The 14979-nt window shown below is 35.6% G+C and overlaps 1 protein-coding gene across 2 annotated transcripts in view; it reads right to left on the bottom strand.

Moving 5' to 3' along the window:
- Positions 1-14637, bottom strand: part of raptor (regulatory associated protein of MTOR complex 1) — a 28483-nt gene extending 13846 nt beyond the window's left edge. The window contains exons 1-13 of one of the 2 annotated variants that reach the window (XM_019052854.2): positions 14078-14637; positions 11657-11759; positions 10598-10839; positions 9298-9444; positions 8126-8292; positions 6943-7002; positions 6153-6253; positions 5137-5459; positions 3972-4166; positions 3260-3334; positions 2481-2738; positions 1525-1668; positions 494-599 (exon numbers count right to left, since the gene is read on the bottom strand). In XM_019052854.2, the coding sequence (XP_018908399.2) occupies positions 494-599; positions 1525-1668; positions 2481-2738; positions 3260-3334; positions 3972-4166; positions 5137-5459; positions 6153-6253; positions 6943-7002; positions 8126-8292; positions 9298-9444; positions 10598-10839; positions 11657-11759; positions 14078-14239 (2083 nt within the window). In that variant the 5' untranslated portion in view covers positions 14240-14637. The remainder of the gene's footprint in view (positions 1-493; positions 600-1524; positions 1669-2480; positions 2739-3259; positions 3335-3971; positions 4167-5136; positions 5460-6152; positions 6254-6942; positions 7003-8125; positions 8293-9297; positions 9445-10597; positions 10840-11656; positions 11760-14077) is intronic. The other variant, XM_019052855.2, reaches the window with a different exon arrangement.
- Positions 14638-14979: the final 342 nt, after the last annotated feature.

The following is a 14979-nucleotide window of genomic DNA, read 5'->3' as shown; positions in this document are numbered from 1 at the left end:
GATTCATTTTGAAGCATTTCAAGTTTGTTTCATCATATTTAATTTATTTTTCCAATAAATTATTTCAAAGACTTCCATCATTTACCTTTTTTGCAATGGGAGAACTATAAAGTTGAATCGTCTCACATGAAATAAGAGACACATTTTGAGGCTTCTGTTTTTATTATTATTTCTTTCATAATAGAGTTGTAGCCAATTTATGAAAGTTGCTGAAATGTCACTCTAGTTTTTTGGACTTTTAGAAATAAAATAATCCTTGTCAACGCAATGACAATGATTCAATATTTTTTTGGCAATTCCACCAGTCTACAAAGTTATTAGTCATGTATTTGTAAACATTGTTGCTCATTCTCACATTAGAAAGATTGTTATGTTCTGTCCTTTCCAGTTCACCGGTAAAATGATTTTACATGTACCTTTGTAAAAAAAGGAAAAGAAGAAAAAAAATTCTTGAATCAATGTAAAATTAGAAATTATAAATCAGTCTATTTACCACCAGGTAGAATGAAGTTAGGCCCTCCTCTGAGTTCATACAAAGCCACAGACAAAAATGAATTTTCAAATGCAAATACCACTGACTGTAAAGCTGCAACTAGTTCCTGAAAATACAGGATGATAAATTTCGTTACTTCAAACAGACATTAGAAAAACAAAACCCAAATAATCATGAGCAAGGGAATGGAAGGGAAGATATCCAGATATTTTTGGGCACTACGCACCGTAGGCATCCTTTAAGGCCTGCTGCCTTTAGTATAAATGTTGTAATGCACTTCTTTTACCTCCCACCTCCCTTCCCCAGCAGCTTATTTGTAATGAAATACAGATCTTCCAAGGGCTCGTTGCCAGATGTAAACATGATACTTTCTCCACAATTTTTTTTTTACAATGGAGATGTTGCATGTGTGAGGAATTTGCGATTTGACCATTGCTTCTTATTTCAAAGTTCGCAAGAAACACAATGGTGCCACTGGTTTTCTCTGAAATCAACTCCCAAGCTCAAAAAAAGCTCTCAAGTCGAGGCCAAAATGGAGGGAATATCCTATGCTATCCTGAGAGTCCACCTCTACATCGAGACAAACTCTCCATGCTAAGATAGAGAACAAATACATTGAAAGGGCTGCCACTATATGTGGGGACTATATCTGTGTTTTCAGTTTTAGAGTCCCCGAATAAAGTGGCAGCCCTGTCAATGAAAATACATTGACAAGATACATTGACATCCATTCAAAGATAGAGAGAATTGTCTTGATGTAGACGTGGACTCTCAGAATAGCGTGGGATATCCCCTCTATTTTGGCCTCAACTTGAGAGCTTTTTTTGAGCTTGGGAGTTGATTTCAGAGAAAACCAGTGGCACCATCGTGTTTCTTGCAAACTTTTACATAAGAATCAATAGTCAAATCGCAAATTCCTCACACATGCAACATCTCCATTTACACTTAAAAAGTTGAATCAATCGCTGAAATTTTTTCACCATTTCAGAAAACTTAATAAAAATGAGTCAGAAAGAGTAAATGGGACTTACTTTTCTAACAAGAGGGCACATGTCATGTAACGCTGTGTTGGCTAACATCATTGCTACACTTTGATCAATATTGGTGGCATGTTCACTGTGTTCAGTGGAGCAACTGATGAAAGTTCCAAGAGCAAAAACAGCAGCAACTCGAACCTACAACAAAAAATTACATATTGGTTAAGTAATGACAGCTAAAGATGACAGGAAAAGGAAATCGGGATGGGAGGCTTTTATCCAGCCTTACCTTTGATAATTACAATAGCCGCTTGATAATTCGACGGCGATGCCCCTTGATCTCCTTGGGGAAATCGCGTAAATTCGAAAAATTCAGTATACTTTTACCCCCTCAGTAATTCGAATTTTTCGGTGAGAAAACAGCTTGTGAAAAGCTCTGTAATTCGAAATATCTGTGCTGGGCGCTCTATAATTCAAAGTCTCGAGGTGGTTGTTTTGGTGTACTACATATGTCAATGACTGACGGACGGAGAACTGAGGAATTTACGATTAAATCCTCCGATTATCTGATTTGAATTATAGAGCGTTTGGTTCCACCACTTCGAATTATAGAGCTAATTTGAAACTCTCTTTATTTCGAATTTTCTCGTAACTGCTCTCCATAATTCGAAATCTTGCCAATTCGTAAACTCGTTATTTCGAAGAATATCCCTGGCCCCTCCAACTTCGAATTATCGAGCAGCTACTGTATTTCTTTAAATTGTTTACTTTCCGGCTGATTGAATTGTTCTCCTTGCCAGATACTGAAAAAAGTTTGATTTCTCATCATTTGCTAAATTCACTCAATTCAAAAAAGTATTTATGAACTTTCAAGTTAAATCATTTTTACACAATTAAAAAAGTTTTCCTAACTCACAATATTCCTTGCTATTCTGCTTAATGAACCATTTTTAAAATAATTTCTAGCTTTTACGTACATGCAATACAATCATACAAAAACTTAAACTTACTTCTGGAACATCATCTTTAAGCAATATATAAAGTTTTTCATGAGCTGAGTCACGCACTCCACACCAGCGTGCTTTGTCGTAGTTATTCCATAAACGCCCAAGGCAAATCGCTAACCACTGCCTGAGTAAGGGATTGATGTCAGTCAACTGCTCCAAACAGATAGATACTAAGTTTCCCTGCATAGCTACTTCTTGACCTTGCTCGTAGCTGTTCACCATTGTTGCAAGAACAAAGACTGCAAGAGTCCGATGCTCACTCTGTAAACAGGAAATAATGACTCAGAAACATACAAAGTGCACAGTTTCTAGACTTTTCAGAGGAAACTGCTTCATTTAGAAAGAACGATAGGCTGAAATGCAACTTAATTCAAGTAATACTTAGTAACTGAACATAGTATACTGCCTCCTTTTACTTTCAACGACATGATTGGCAATTAAGTTTAGATTAGAAATGGATTAGCTTATCCCAAAGGGTCTATTGTCTGTTTTTATTTCTTAGCATCTAGCTCATTTTTTAAACAGTTTTAAAAAACCCAAATCAAAGGATACAAGAATGTTGAACGGCTAGTTATCATGACAGATATTGAGAAAAAGAAAAAAAAACACTTGCTTCTACATTTTTCTCCGCCTAAAACTTCCTAAATGATTTTGTTGGAAACTTCATGAAACTGTTCAAACCCTTCAAAAAGAATTGTAAAAAATTAATACATTAGAATATCACTCTATTAAAGTTATACAAGTGGTGACAAAAAAAAATTTGGAAAAAAAATTTTACTTACAGGAATGGCTGGATCTTGTAGAACCGATATGAAATACTTATGGCCATTGTCTCGAACCAAATCCACCTTGCAAGACTGGATAGGAAAAAAAACCCTTAATGTTAGTCGAATGGTCTCTCAACTGATAGTGTTTATTTGATGACTACTATTTTCTTGTTACACGTTCAAATTATTCAATCAGCACATATTCAGAGGCATTTGATAAGATGCTTTTTTGTGGAGTAAATTGTAAATTCAAAAACTAGCTACTCAATAAACCACTCCACAACATGCAACATTTAAAAATTGTAATATGCAAGAAAGCTCTTGGGGCTCTAATGACCTTTCTAAAAGAATCAAGAATTAAAACACAATTCTGTGACCAGCACAACTGACCCATTCCTCATATTTGTAAGAATATTTGTTCAAAATTTTATAACGCCGAATTAAAACTCAAGCAAGCTATGCGGATTTTATTTCAGACAAATTGGTCATTTTTAGGACCTTTCTAGCATAACTCTTACACTGAAACGTAGCTTAATGCTATCTATTTTAAATATTCCTCTGCTATTTATGATTCTAGAGGTTCATATTTTTATCTTACAACCCGTATTGCCGTCAATTTGTAGACAAGTATCAGATTGCTTTTTAATTGGCAATCTATCATAATGAACTATGAAATTAAAGTTTGACGGATGGTCTTGAGCTGATAGAATTAAAAATGGATGTTTACCTCATCAACAGCAAGAATTTTCGCCCAAATAAAAACAAGAAGGGGCCTTAATTCTTTAGCGGAGCTCTGGAGAAGTTTCAAGACATATGGGAAAATTCCTACGGATAAGGCTAGATTGACAGCCCATGGGCCTAGGTCCAGAAACCTGCCGAGCAGTTCTAGAGCTCTCAGCCGATGAACCTGACTCAAAAGTACCTGGGAATCAAACACAGTTTTAATTAAATGAAGATAACTAGGATTATGAGTTTACTTTAATAGTAGAAATTTACAGATGAGCTTTTAAGACAGATTCTTCGACTTGACTTCTTGGGTCTTTTTTTCATACTTTCAATGCCTGCTAAAAGCCATCAACACAAACTAAATGTAGAATAGGTGCTTTGTCAAAGTAAACTGATCCTATACCATTTGGTTCTTCTGTTTATTAAATGCAACTCAATAATCTGTCAACCTTTCAAGACTGTTGAACATTAGACAGAAATGATGAGCTTTCACATGTAAACAAGCAAGTCATCAGGTAATTCAAACTGAGTCAAACAGCACCGAACATTACACATTGGGTAATTATGTTGAAATGCTCAAAAACAGTTTACTTTGAAGACGTACCTAATGAGCGATTAAAGGCATATTTCTTTTCTAAGGCTCCGTTTTCTCATTTAAGAGTATTCAGTTGTAAAACAATAAAATTAGAAATTAGATGGGCCTAGAATGAAGAATGGTGAACCATGAGGAGAGAACAATAAATAATAATAAAAGGATCATTCTTTTGAACAAAAACAAAACAAAATTTGTGTGACATCTCCGGCATTGAGGTATTTTTCAATCAGATATATATTACATACAATACAATTTTGATAAGAGATAAATTTGAGCAGCATAAACTTTGCTTATCATTTTTTCAAAAACATAACTGAACATGCTGTGTACCATTGCTTGATGCCATTGTGATGAAAATACGATTCGAGCAAGGCTAAGCATCATCTTCGACTCTCCTACCACTGACTGCAGTGAGACGTTAAACATATTTTCAGCAGGGGGGGGGGGGGGGGGGGGCAAAATAGACAAAGTTGATGTCCACAGTGTCAGGGAATTAGGTTTTGGGAGTTTAAAGCAATTCAGACAAAAGGTGCATTTGAGAGGGGTGAGCATGGACGAAATTAACTCTTACTTGCAAAACAATTGGTAACTGTTCAGGGGGGCTCCTTTCTTCTGAGCCTAACTCAAGCCATACTTGAAACGCTGTTAGCTGCTCTTCAAAAAATGGAGAATGCTTGAATGCCTCTTCTGATTCAAGGACAGCTGGCAATTGTGCCATGCAAAGGTCCAGCGCAAGGTCCCATGCAAGCCACATTGGATGCTGATATGTTGGAGGAAGCTTAGGCGAGGAGACAGGAGAACAGTCATAGGATCGCATGATCCGTTCTGCCAATAAAAAATTCCGAAATAAACTCGCAACAAGGAGGTCTTGTCGAAATAAAGTTTGGAATAGATCTGAAAACAGAAAAGTTTTTGTTGAGAAACATTATGAAGAATTGAAGTTGATATAACTAGGTTAATAAAACTAATACAATTCAGTAGAGGTAGAAACGTGTTTCTCGGTTTTATAAAGTCAGCACAAGCTTCCAAGAAGTGTGGAGGTGAACGAGATCTTCTTATAAACGTAACAAGATCAGTTGAGTCGATTAGATATTGACAGTTGAATCAGTTACTTACATTTATAGTTGACTATAGTGTTGAAAATCAAATGTTAGGTCATTGTCAAGTTTCCTCCAGGATGATACCTAAATTTGCGAAAGGTCCTTCCAGATAAATTTACGATTGTCTTCAAGGACTTGTGACTTAGTCACAAACTTGACCTCCCTCAAGTTTATTTTACTCTTTTAAGAGTTACAACAACATTATTTGGTTTACTTAGTGTGCACTTATGTCTCCAGAAAATATATGTATAACAAGCGGTAAATCTCTCATTTTTTGCTTTTCCTGAAATTAGGCCTATCTCACCTTTTTTGACACCTCAGTTAATGAACATTATAAATTACTAAACTCATTTCCTTTCTACTCATTACATTTATGATACATGCGAGAATTTTCTGAAATGTGTTTGAGAAAATCTAGAGATACATCGGGGTGAAAACAAACTAGAGGAATAAAAAATTATTTATGACTGAAGCCCTGGCAACTTACCTCTAGGAAGCATATTCCAGGCAATGGTGTCAGTAATGGCAGTAAAAATCCAATTAAGCTCCCCTAACATGGTCCTTCGGTCATTTATTTGTCCTGGAATCCTGACAAAGATCAGAGGAAAATGGATTAAAATATTTTAATATTCACCCTTGAAGAGAAATAAAGTTTTTTCAGAGTATTTTAAAGTGTTTTGAATGTTTGCATACCTACCAGGCATGCACTTAGCTGTCTGGAGAGGAAAAATTCAGAGAAGTAAGTTTGGCAAGCTTTGATATTTAAAATTTCCTTTCTTGGTACAGTTTTTTATCCTCTTCTTAGACATACACATACATACCAGCATTTTTATTGATATTATTAGTTTCAATGCTCTTCTAATACAAGAGACTTTCCATGTAGATTGACCTTTTTTCTAAAATGGAAAGCAAACTTGCAGTCTTCATATCTAAAATATATTCTTCTCATAAGCTCCTGTTGCATCTCATTTTAATTTGAACATTGCCATGATAACATATTTTGAATTTTGGAGAGATCAAATTCGAAATATCTTCGCAAGGATTGAACGTGAATACCCAAATAATGAGTATTTTATTGTTTTTTTATTTTTATTGGAGACGCAATCTTCCAACTCGGGATCTGTTTTCCGTTCATATAACTGAAAAACATAAGAGAGATTGAGGCTAATGAGGCATGTAATATAACACAGAAAAAAATTACTTTAGACTAGCTTTCAAGTGAATGAAAAAGAATTAATTAACAAACAAAAAATGGATTTTAAAAAAAGTATGCTTACTTGTCAATTGATTCTAAAAGCACTTTTGGAACTAATTTTGATGTATTTTGTAGCACAAACCTTAAAAGACAGAACACACACAAAAAAAAAAAAAAAAAAAAAAAAAAAAGAAGTAAATTAAGATTAAGAAAATAACTTGATTTCATCGGAGGATCATTTTACAAGGGTATATTGAGGGAGCAATCACTATGTAATTTGTAATATAGTTCTGCTACTGTTTAGTTTGTAGCTTTGATTTTTAGCTTCGATAATTCTGGCTTTGATTTCCCTTCGGAATAGTGTGAGCCCAGCACTACTTTACCATCCTATTACTTATAATAATACACATATCGACGGTGAAACTACCAAACCACGTATCTCGTTTGCGGTGTTTAAAAATCTACGCTCACATTTTATTTTTTTGAAGAAGACCAAATCAATATCATTCCTTGAAATTTTCACGGAATTTTCTCCGCACAAAGAGGAAAAATCACAGAAATTTTCAAGACTGGATGTTAGGTAGTTTTTCATTTAAAAAATAAAGTATGACAGGAAGTCTGCGACGTCGCAAACCGAGATACGTGGTTTGGTAGTTTCACCGTCGATATGTTGGTTAAAATCATTTTCAGGGAGAATTTCTTTTCCAAATTGAGATTCACCATCAGCCATCACTTTTCAGAACTCTTTTTTCTACCAAATTAGGCATTACATTCATTCACATTCCATTACATATTTGATGAACCAATTCAAAATTAAATCTAGTAAATGACTTGATTATGTCATGAGACATAATTCTTGAAGTTTGGCTAGACTTCTAGAGTTTAAGTCAAGGACAGCTGTTAAAATGACAATAAATGCTCCCTCAGGTTGCCAATGGCGAATTTTGTTCCGTACTGCCAAACACTCACTTTTATTGAAGGTAGTATAATAAAGATTTGATCTTCATCGATATTATTTTTGCTGGACCTGTATATTAGACCAGGATAACTCCAATTCTTCCTCTTTTGCCAAGGTCCATATTCCCCGCTCCTAATACAGCATTGAGCTGGTCATTTTAACAGATTTTAGAGTCTCAGGAGAAAGGTTTTATAGGGAGTTGTAATATTAAATTAAGTTTTTGGGGGAATAAAAAAAAAAAAAACTATAAGTTGAGAGTCAAGGTGGTCAATAAACAGATGAGTTAATAAAAAATTAGAGCACTTACCATCTGAGAGCTATTTTTATGGGAGTGGTTAGGCAGGAAGTAAAAATGTCAGCGGGGAGATCCGGATTCATTGGCAGAATCTGATCTGCACTACAAGCGGCTAGTTGAATGCAATTTTTAAATGATGGCGGAGAAATGGAGACCCGATTGTTTTGTGCAGTAGCTTGCTGATATTGCAAAATAAAAGAAAACCGAGAGTTACAAAGCAGGTATACACAGAAATTTTTTGACACAATAGTGTGATTAAAATAAAAATAATTTTATCGTGCTGAATTTTTAACTAATATATGCATTAAAATTAAGAAGTTGTACAATTCGAGAGCCCTTTAACAAAACTAAAGGAAAAAAGATTCTTTGTTGCAGAAATAGCATGTTTCAATGCTAAAGATGTGGCTGGATTTTTTTCTTCTCTTTCATCAAAATTAATTATTCTTCTTTCCTTCTATCAGAAGTTTTTTGGTAATTCGATGCATATGCACCTCATTATAATTTCTTTTAACATACTTTCATTCAGTATTCCAAACAAACAAACGCCGGGTCCTTTAGAAAATTGACCATGAATCCTATAAAAACAAAGACTCTGGCCAACAACAGCCCCTGAGAAATTTTTGCAATTTTAATTCAGATTGGTGATTTTTTTGTCAATCTGCATCTAACAGAACTTGTTTAGCAAGCAAATTTTTTACTTATTAAATACACGGTGATAAATAGGCAAAAATTTTATTAGGCTTCTAAAAAATCTTCCCATTTAAAATTGAGCTTAATGGGCTAGATGACTCCTTAAACTTATTGGAGAGTTTAGAACACTTTTTAAATTTGAAACTGGACATCGATACATCGATGAGAGGGCTTGATTATGGTTGAGCCTCTATCTGGTTGATGATACTTAATTCAATTACATCCCTGAGTTATTGTTATTGAGTATTGAGAGGTTTTTTTTCTGTCAGTTTTACCTCTGAATTTCTGAAGTAAAATTTAAAATTCATGACTTTAAAGGATATTTCAAACAGAAATATCTAGGTAATCCGTCTCTCTGTTTACACTAAAATGTTGACTGTTTTCACACAGAGTATAAATACATAGAGGATCATCCTAAAAAGCGCATAAAATAACATCATTCAGCTTAATTCAATCAAACTTGAATATTTTAACTTTAAAATTCTCAACATTACCTCATATTCCTTCTCATGTTGCTCTGCAAATTGCTTGAAATGATCAACGATTATACCAGCATTTGAGCAGTCATACACATAGATAGACGGAGCTCCCATCCAAGCTTGCAAGTCGTACACAGAGAGAGGAATGTATTGCGTGTATTGCTGAAATATTGATTAGCAAACAAACATTATTGGGGAATCTTATAAAAAGAAAAATTTGATCTGGAGGTAACTGCCGTGTAAAATCTGTTATGAATGTTATTTCTCCACATGTTTTTCATCCTGCAATTTAAATATTTGCGCAGATTTAGAAAAGTGGCATCGACCCTGTATTAGTTAGTGGACTTTTCCAAGTGTAACAGAGGATTAAATTTCTTTGTTTTAGCACCGTTATTTGTGAAAAAATGAAGATTATAGATATTGTGTTTCGCTCAAAGAGTTGGAATCTTTTTTGGCATGAACTTATGGTATTTCCGAAAAGTACATTATGGGGATAACATTCTGTTGCTCAAGCTAATTTAATACCTATGATGGGTTCCTTTTTATGAGTGGCGGTAGCCACATCCAGGCAAGTCACCTATCCTCCAACAATTGGCAACACAGCACAGCCCGGTCGTGGCACCAAAACCATAACTACACCTACTTAGCTTATTTGGGTTTTTATAATTAACGACCATAGATAGATAAAAAAGGTCTTCGTAAGACAGAGTAAGCAAGTAAAATATGTTGATCAATATCTAAACTGAATTGGCATACAAAGCTGCACTATCAAATAACGCCATCAAATGTTGATACCTCATAAAAAAGACGTGTTACTCAAACTAGGTACACCCGTAGGGCAGCTATCGACTATTTTGAACATTTTCAATGGTGCGATACACTGCCTAATTTCCGCCACAAGTTTGTTGCAAGGATCAATGCATTTGCTTTGCTTGTGATTTTATGGAAACTAACTTCAGAGGGTGCCTCTCTCCTCGCCAGCTCATTACATGAAAGTCACGTCATAGAGGCTAGGTTCCAGTCCTCCAGAAAGAAATTCCATTCTTTAAAATACAATTTTGCAGGAGGCTTGACAGCTAGATTAAATAAAAATGGACCTATCGATTCCATTAGTCTAGCAGCTTCTGTTCCTGGCTCCCTCTCAATCGCATCCTTTAACTCAAAATCAGCTGATGGTACTGTCGGCCCTGTGGGTAAAGTCCCATGGTACTTTAGTTACTTGGCCACAATTTCACATTTTCAACAGCTATCTTTCTAAAGCTTAGCCGTAAACAGAGTAAAAATAAACAGCACAATCATGAGAGCGATGACTTACTCGATTAAACACCCATATTTCTCCGTTTGCAGTCGGTTTGGGAACACCATGTCCATTGTAATGAAAAAGCACACGTTCATCTTTAGCACTTCTACGTAATGATGTGCAAAGCTTTTTAACCTCTTCAACTGTAGGATCAAGGCTTTGCCTGTATCGTGCCCTGGGCTGCCATCTCTCATATTGTTTTTGAAGATTTGTTCCAATTGTTTCTAACGCAATTTGTGGCCTCATTGATAGAGGGTCTGAAAGAAAAATAGATTAACTTGACTTGTTTTCCTTGAACTCATGACTTAACTCAACAATAAGCACATAAAATCAATTTCTTTCACAGGATTTTAAAAATACTCTAAAATTAGCATATTTATCAGACTCTGTTCTCATAAACTTGTTTTCACTCTTTGAAAATATGTGAGACAACGAATATATATTAACATTATTGAGTAAACGTATTGAGTAAACGTATTGAGTAAACGTATTGAGTAAACGTATTGAGTAAACGTAAATGGATCATTTTGGCTTAATTTAGTTTACAAGACAATTTTTTGAGACCAGCTGGTCATGTTGACGATTCAGTGACAGACAAAGTTCATGATGTGTGACTAATTTCCTGGTCGGCAAAGGTTTAGCTATCTCACTTATTGTGCTTTTATTGGTGACAAAATTGAAGTACTGGGTGCAGGAACAGCACAACTTAGTTGCGGTATCTTAGAATTTCCAATGACATTTCGTTCTTTAGGATAAAGGCAAATGTACGTAATTCATTGAATTTGTTACTAAATATTCGTTACAATTTTCCAATGCTTTAAACGAAAATTTCTAGAGAATTTACCCAAAAAATTTCCTATTTAAAATAAAAATTAGCAGTGAGTTCTGAAACACTGCAACCGAGCAGTGCCCTTTCTGCACCCAACGCCTGAATTTGAAAAACACATCATGAATTTTTCGAAGATAGAGTACAAAACCGAAGCTTTTTTCCAAAATTTTTTTGGTGAATAATAAAGCTGAAAGACAACAACTTTCAACGACTTCAAAGATTAATAGAGTGAAACCAATTATTACCGATCCAACACTCCAAACGAGCGCATGGTTGAGTTTTGACAATGTCTGGGGGGTCCACACCAACATTCAAGCATAGAACTAGTGCCACACTTACAGTCTTCATCTGAAATCAAACACAAAATGAATTATTTTATGAAAATCCTGTTCTTTTAGACTTTTCATAATTTAAGAAATTGGGGACAAGATGAATCTGTTTACCCCACTCATTCATTCTGTGAAAATTTGTTGCCACCACCAGAATTAAAACATGGGACCTTTTGAAACTGAGTAGAAATCAAAGTACTGCACTAATTTGTCTTGTCTGAATTACTATGATTTATGATCAAGGCTAGCTAATCATACAAAAAATTGGTCAAAATCATCGCCAACATCTTATTGATTTGCCGCGAGTTACATTTTGTCAATCCAGTCACCTGACTACAATAAAGGGGCCAAGATTCTCCCTTGCAATTGCGAATTATTTGACTACTTCAGTCAGTCCCTCTCTCAATCCTCAACATTTAGAGTTTCTGTTACGTTACTTTAATCTATACTTATATGTCATTTATTTTTTCAATATCTCTTCGGTCTGATTCCTACCATAATTTACGAAAGATGTTTCTGTATTGCTTGCGGATGTTCTGCGACCTCTAAACGCCACCGTTGCCTGTTTATCTAGAGGTCGTCTTGTGTTATCTGGATGGAATCATCACTTGAGCATCTTAAATATCACACATCTACGATTTAACTGGCCATCTCCTTAGTTTTTCCCCGGAGGGAACCCATTTACTTAAGCCTTCTTTCGCAACCTATCATCGGCTATCTGATGTTGTTTGGTTATGATTTTATCAACTCCTCATTCATATGTATGGATTTACGTAATTGCCCCCCTAAGCCATCAAGATTTTGCCGCCTCCACAACTTGTTGCAGGGGGTTATGCCATTCCTAAATTACATTTCTGACACGTTTTTTTACTAATTCTTCGCCTAATTCTTCTGGATCAGGTGAATTGCTTGGTGAATACTGCATTGCCCTTCCAGTGGCAGGGCATTTGCGTCGGCACTCAATATTCATTTTTCTCTTTGTACATTTTTTGCCGCCCTTGGCAACAGGCTCAAATGTCTACGTATAAATCCATGCTCATACAAATATAATTGATGACAACTGAAAAAGCAGATATTTCAAAGAATTCTACAATGGTTAATGGTGTTGGAGGGCTACCACACAGCCAGATACAGAGGGTATAGGATTGTAGACTCTATATGCCAATGAGCCGGTTGAAAACTTTTGCCAGAGCACAAATAAGAGTGATTTCTGTCAATGAATGTCTCAAAAGTCTGGATGAGCGCATTGGCAAAGTTTGAAATGCACTCCTAACTTCACAATTGCGTAAGGAATTCGCGATATTATGAGCTTCCCACTTCAAAAACGACACTACGGCACAGATAAATATTTCGTCAGAGGTGTCGTTCTATCCGACCCCTGTACCCTAGGATACTAAACAATATTCAACAAGGCCAACACCAATCGACCAAAACATATGTGTCTAGACAAGAGTCTATACATTTGTTAACAACCCAGCGTGTTTACATTCCTGATTTCTTCACGTTCATAAAAATCTGCTTTGGTTGACCTTGCACTCCCGAATGTGATTTGCGCACAGAAGCATAGGCTATATTTGCTATAGCTATTGCAAGAGGGTTGAATATAACGACTCCTCTGACGAAATTTGCACCTGTGCTGGAGTATCATTTTAGAAGCGGGAAGCTAAAAAAGCGCAAATTTCTTGGGCAGCTTGTGAAGTCAGGAGTGCAATGCAAACTTTGCACTGCGCATATCTGAGATATTTACCAAGAGAGACCACTCTTATTTTTGCTCTAGCAAAAGTTGCAGCAGGCCCATTACACTAACAATTCCTGACTCTTCAATCGGCTGGTCTGGGTACCAAACACACGGTATGAACCATTTAGACACTCAACGGCCACATCAACATGATGCTACATAAATTTGATCTTGCAGGTAACTGATTAGGAGGCTGGGTCAGAGGAACAGAGCAAAAGTTGCCTCAGCTGACTTCTACTTATAGCCACGCCTTTCTTTAATTTTAATTTTCCAATAAATGTAGAACTTACGAATAATAGTTTTGATAATTCCATGGACCTGCATAAATGGAGGTTAGTGATTCCTCTGAATTTAAAAGTAATTTTACAAGATTTAGTCTTAAATCGTACATTTGTAACTTATCGTAAAATGAGTAACAAATAAATTACCAAAAATTACCGAGATATGATTCGCTTATAAGGAAGAGCAAACTAATGGTGTCATAATTGTTCACATTAAAGAGAATCAATGTCCAAAAAAGCTTCTTGCACTGATTATCTTTTCGCTATGAAATCATCAATTGCGTTTCATACGAACATGCTAGTGTAAAGGTTACTTACCCGCTCTTTCATGCGCCATGATTGAGGGAAAATTTTTGCTCCCTCAATAGGTTCTGTATGTCTTTTCTTAACAAAAGCTAAGGGTAATTTCCAGTCATCAGCTTCTTCATCATCATCAAGATATAGAATGTTGAGTTTTTTATCAACGGTTATCAATGACATTATCAAAGCTAACACAGAATCACAGCATGGTGGAGCAGCATTAGAGGAAAAGTTACCGCGAGATATTATTCTAAAACAACTACGTTCTAGTTAGGAATTAGCACGATAGTAAAATGCTAATTCAGTAATTTTGGGTTGGAAGTACAAGGTTGACACAGTCACATGGACAACAACGCAATTGGCTCTGATATAGAAATTAACTTCAGGCAACAACACAAAACTGTTAAGTGCATCATGTTTAAAGTCGTAAGAGGGCCGATACCGCAAATCGATTGAAAATCACCATTACGGCTAAATAAAACAATTTTGTTGCAAGTTTTAGATCGAGAAATCACCGTTGCATCAAGAACGCGACAAAATTCAGCGACTTAACCTCCAAATTCTCGGAAATAACTGAAAATAAACACTTTTACTGATTGAAGCGCACTCAACGGACAAAATTAGAATTATAGAATTGCTACATTTTTCCAATTATTCCTCTTTTCGAACAAAAGGAATTTTAACGGCAAATTTTGAATCAGACGCTTTGATTGGTATAAAGCGGTTCATTCCATTTATTCCGAGTTGAACCAAAATTAGCGGGAATTTCAAATAATTCCAGATAGCCTGTTTCCCAAATGATTTCCGTTTCCGGTTAAACAGTGTTGTAAATTTTCCGAAAAGGGCATTCGTTTCCGTTTCCGGTTAACCAATGTTGTCAGTTTTACGAAAAGGGCACTCGTTTCCGTTTCCGGTAAAAC

Source organism: Bemisia tabaci, chromosome 4, assembly GCF_918797505.1.
Source record: "Bemisia tabaci chromosome 4, PGI_BMITA_v3".
Taxonomy (NCBI): Eukaryota; Metazoa; Arthropoda; class Insecta; order Hemiptera; family Aleyrodidae; genus Bemisia; species Bemisia tabaci.
This window is presented reverse-complemented; position numbering and strand designations above follow the sequence as displayed.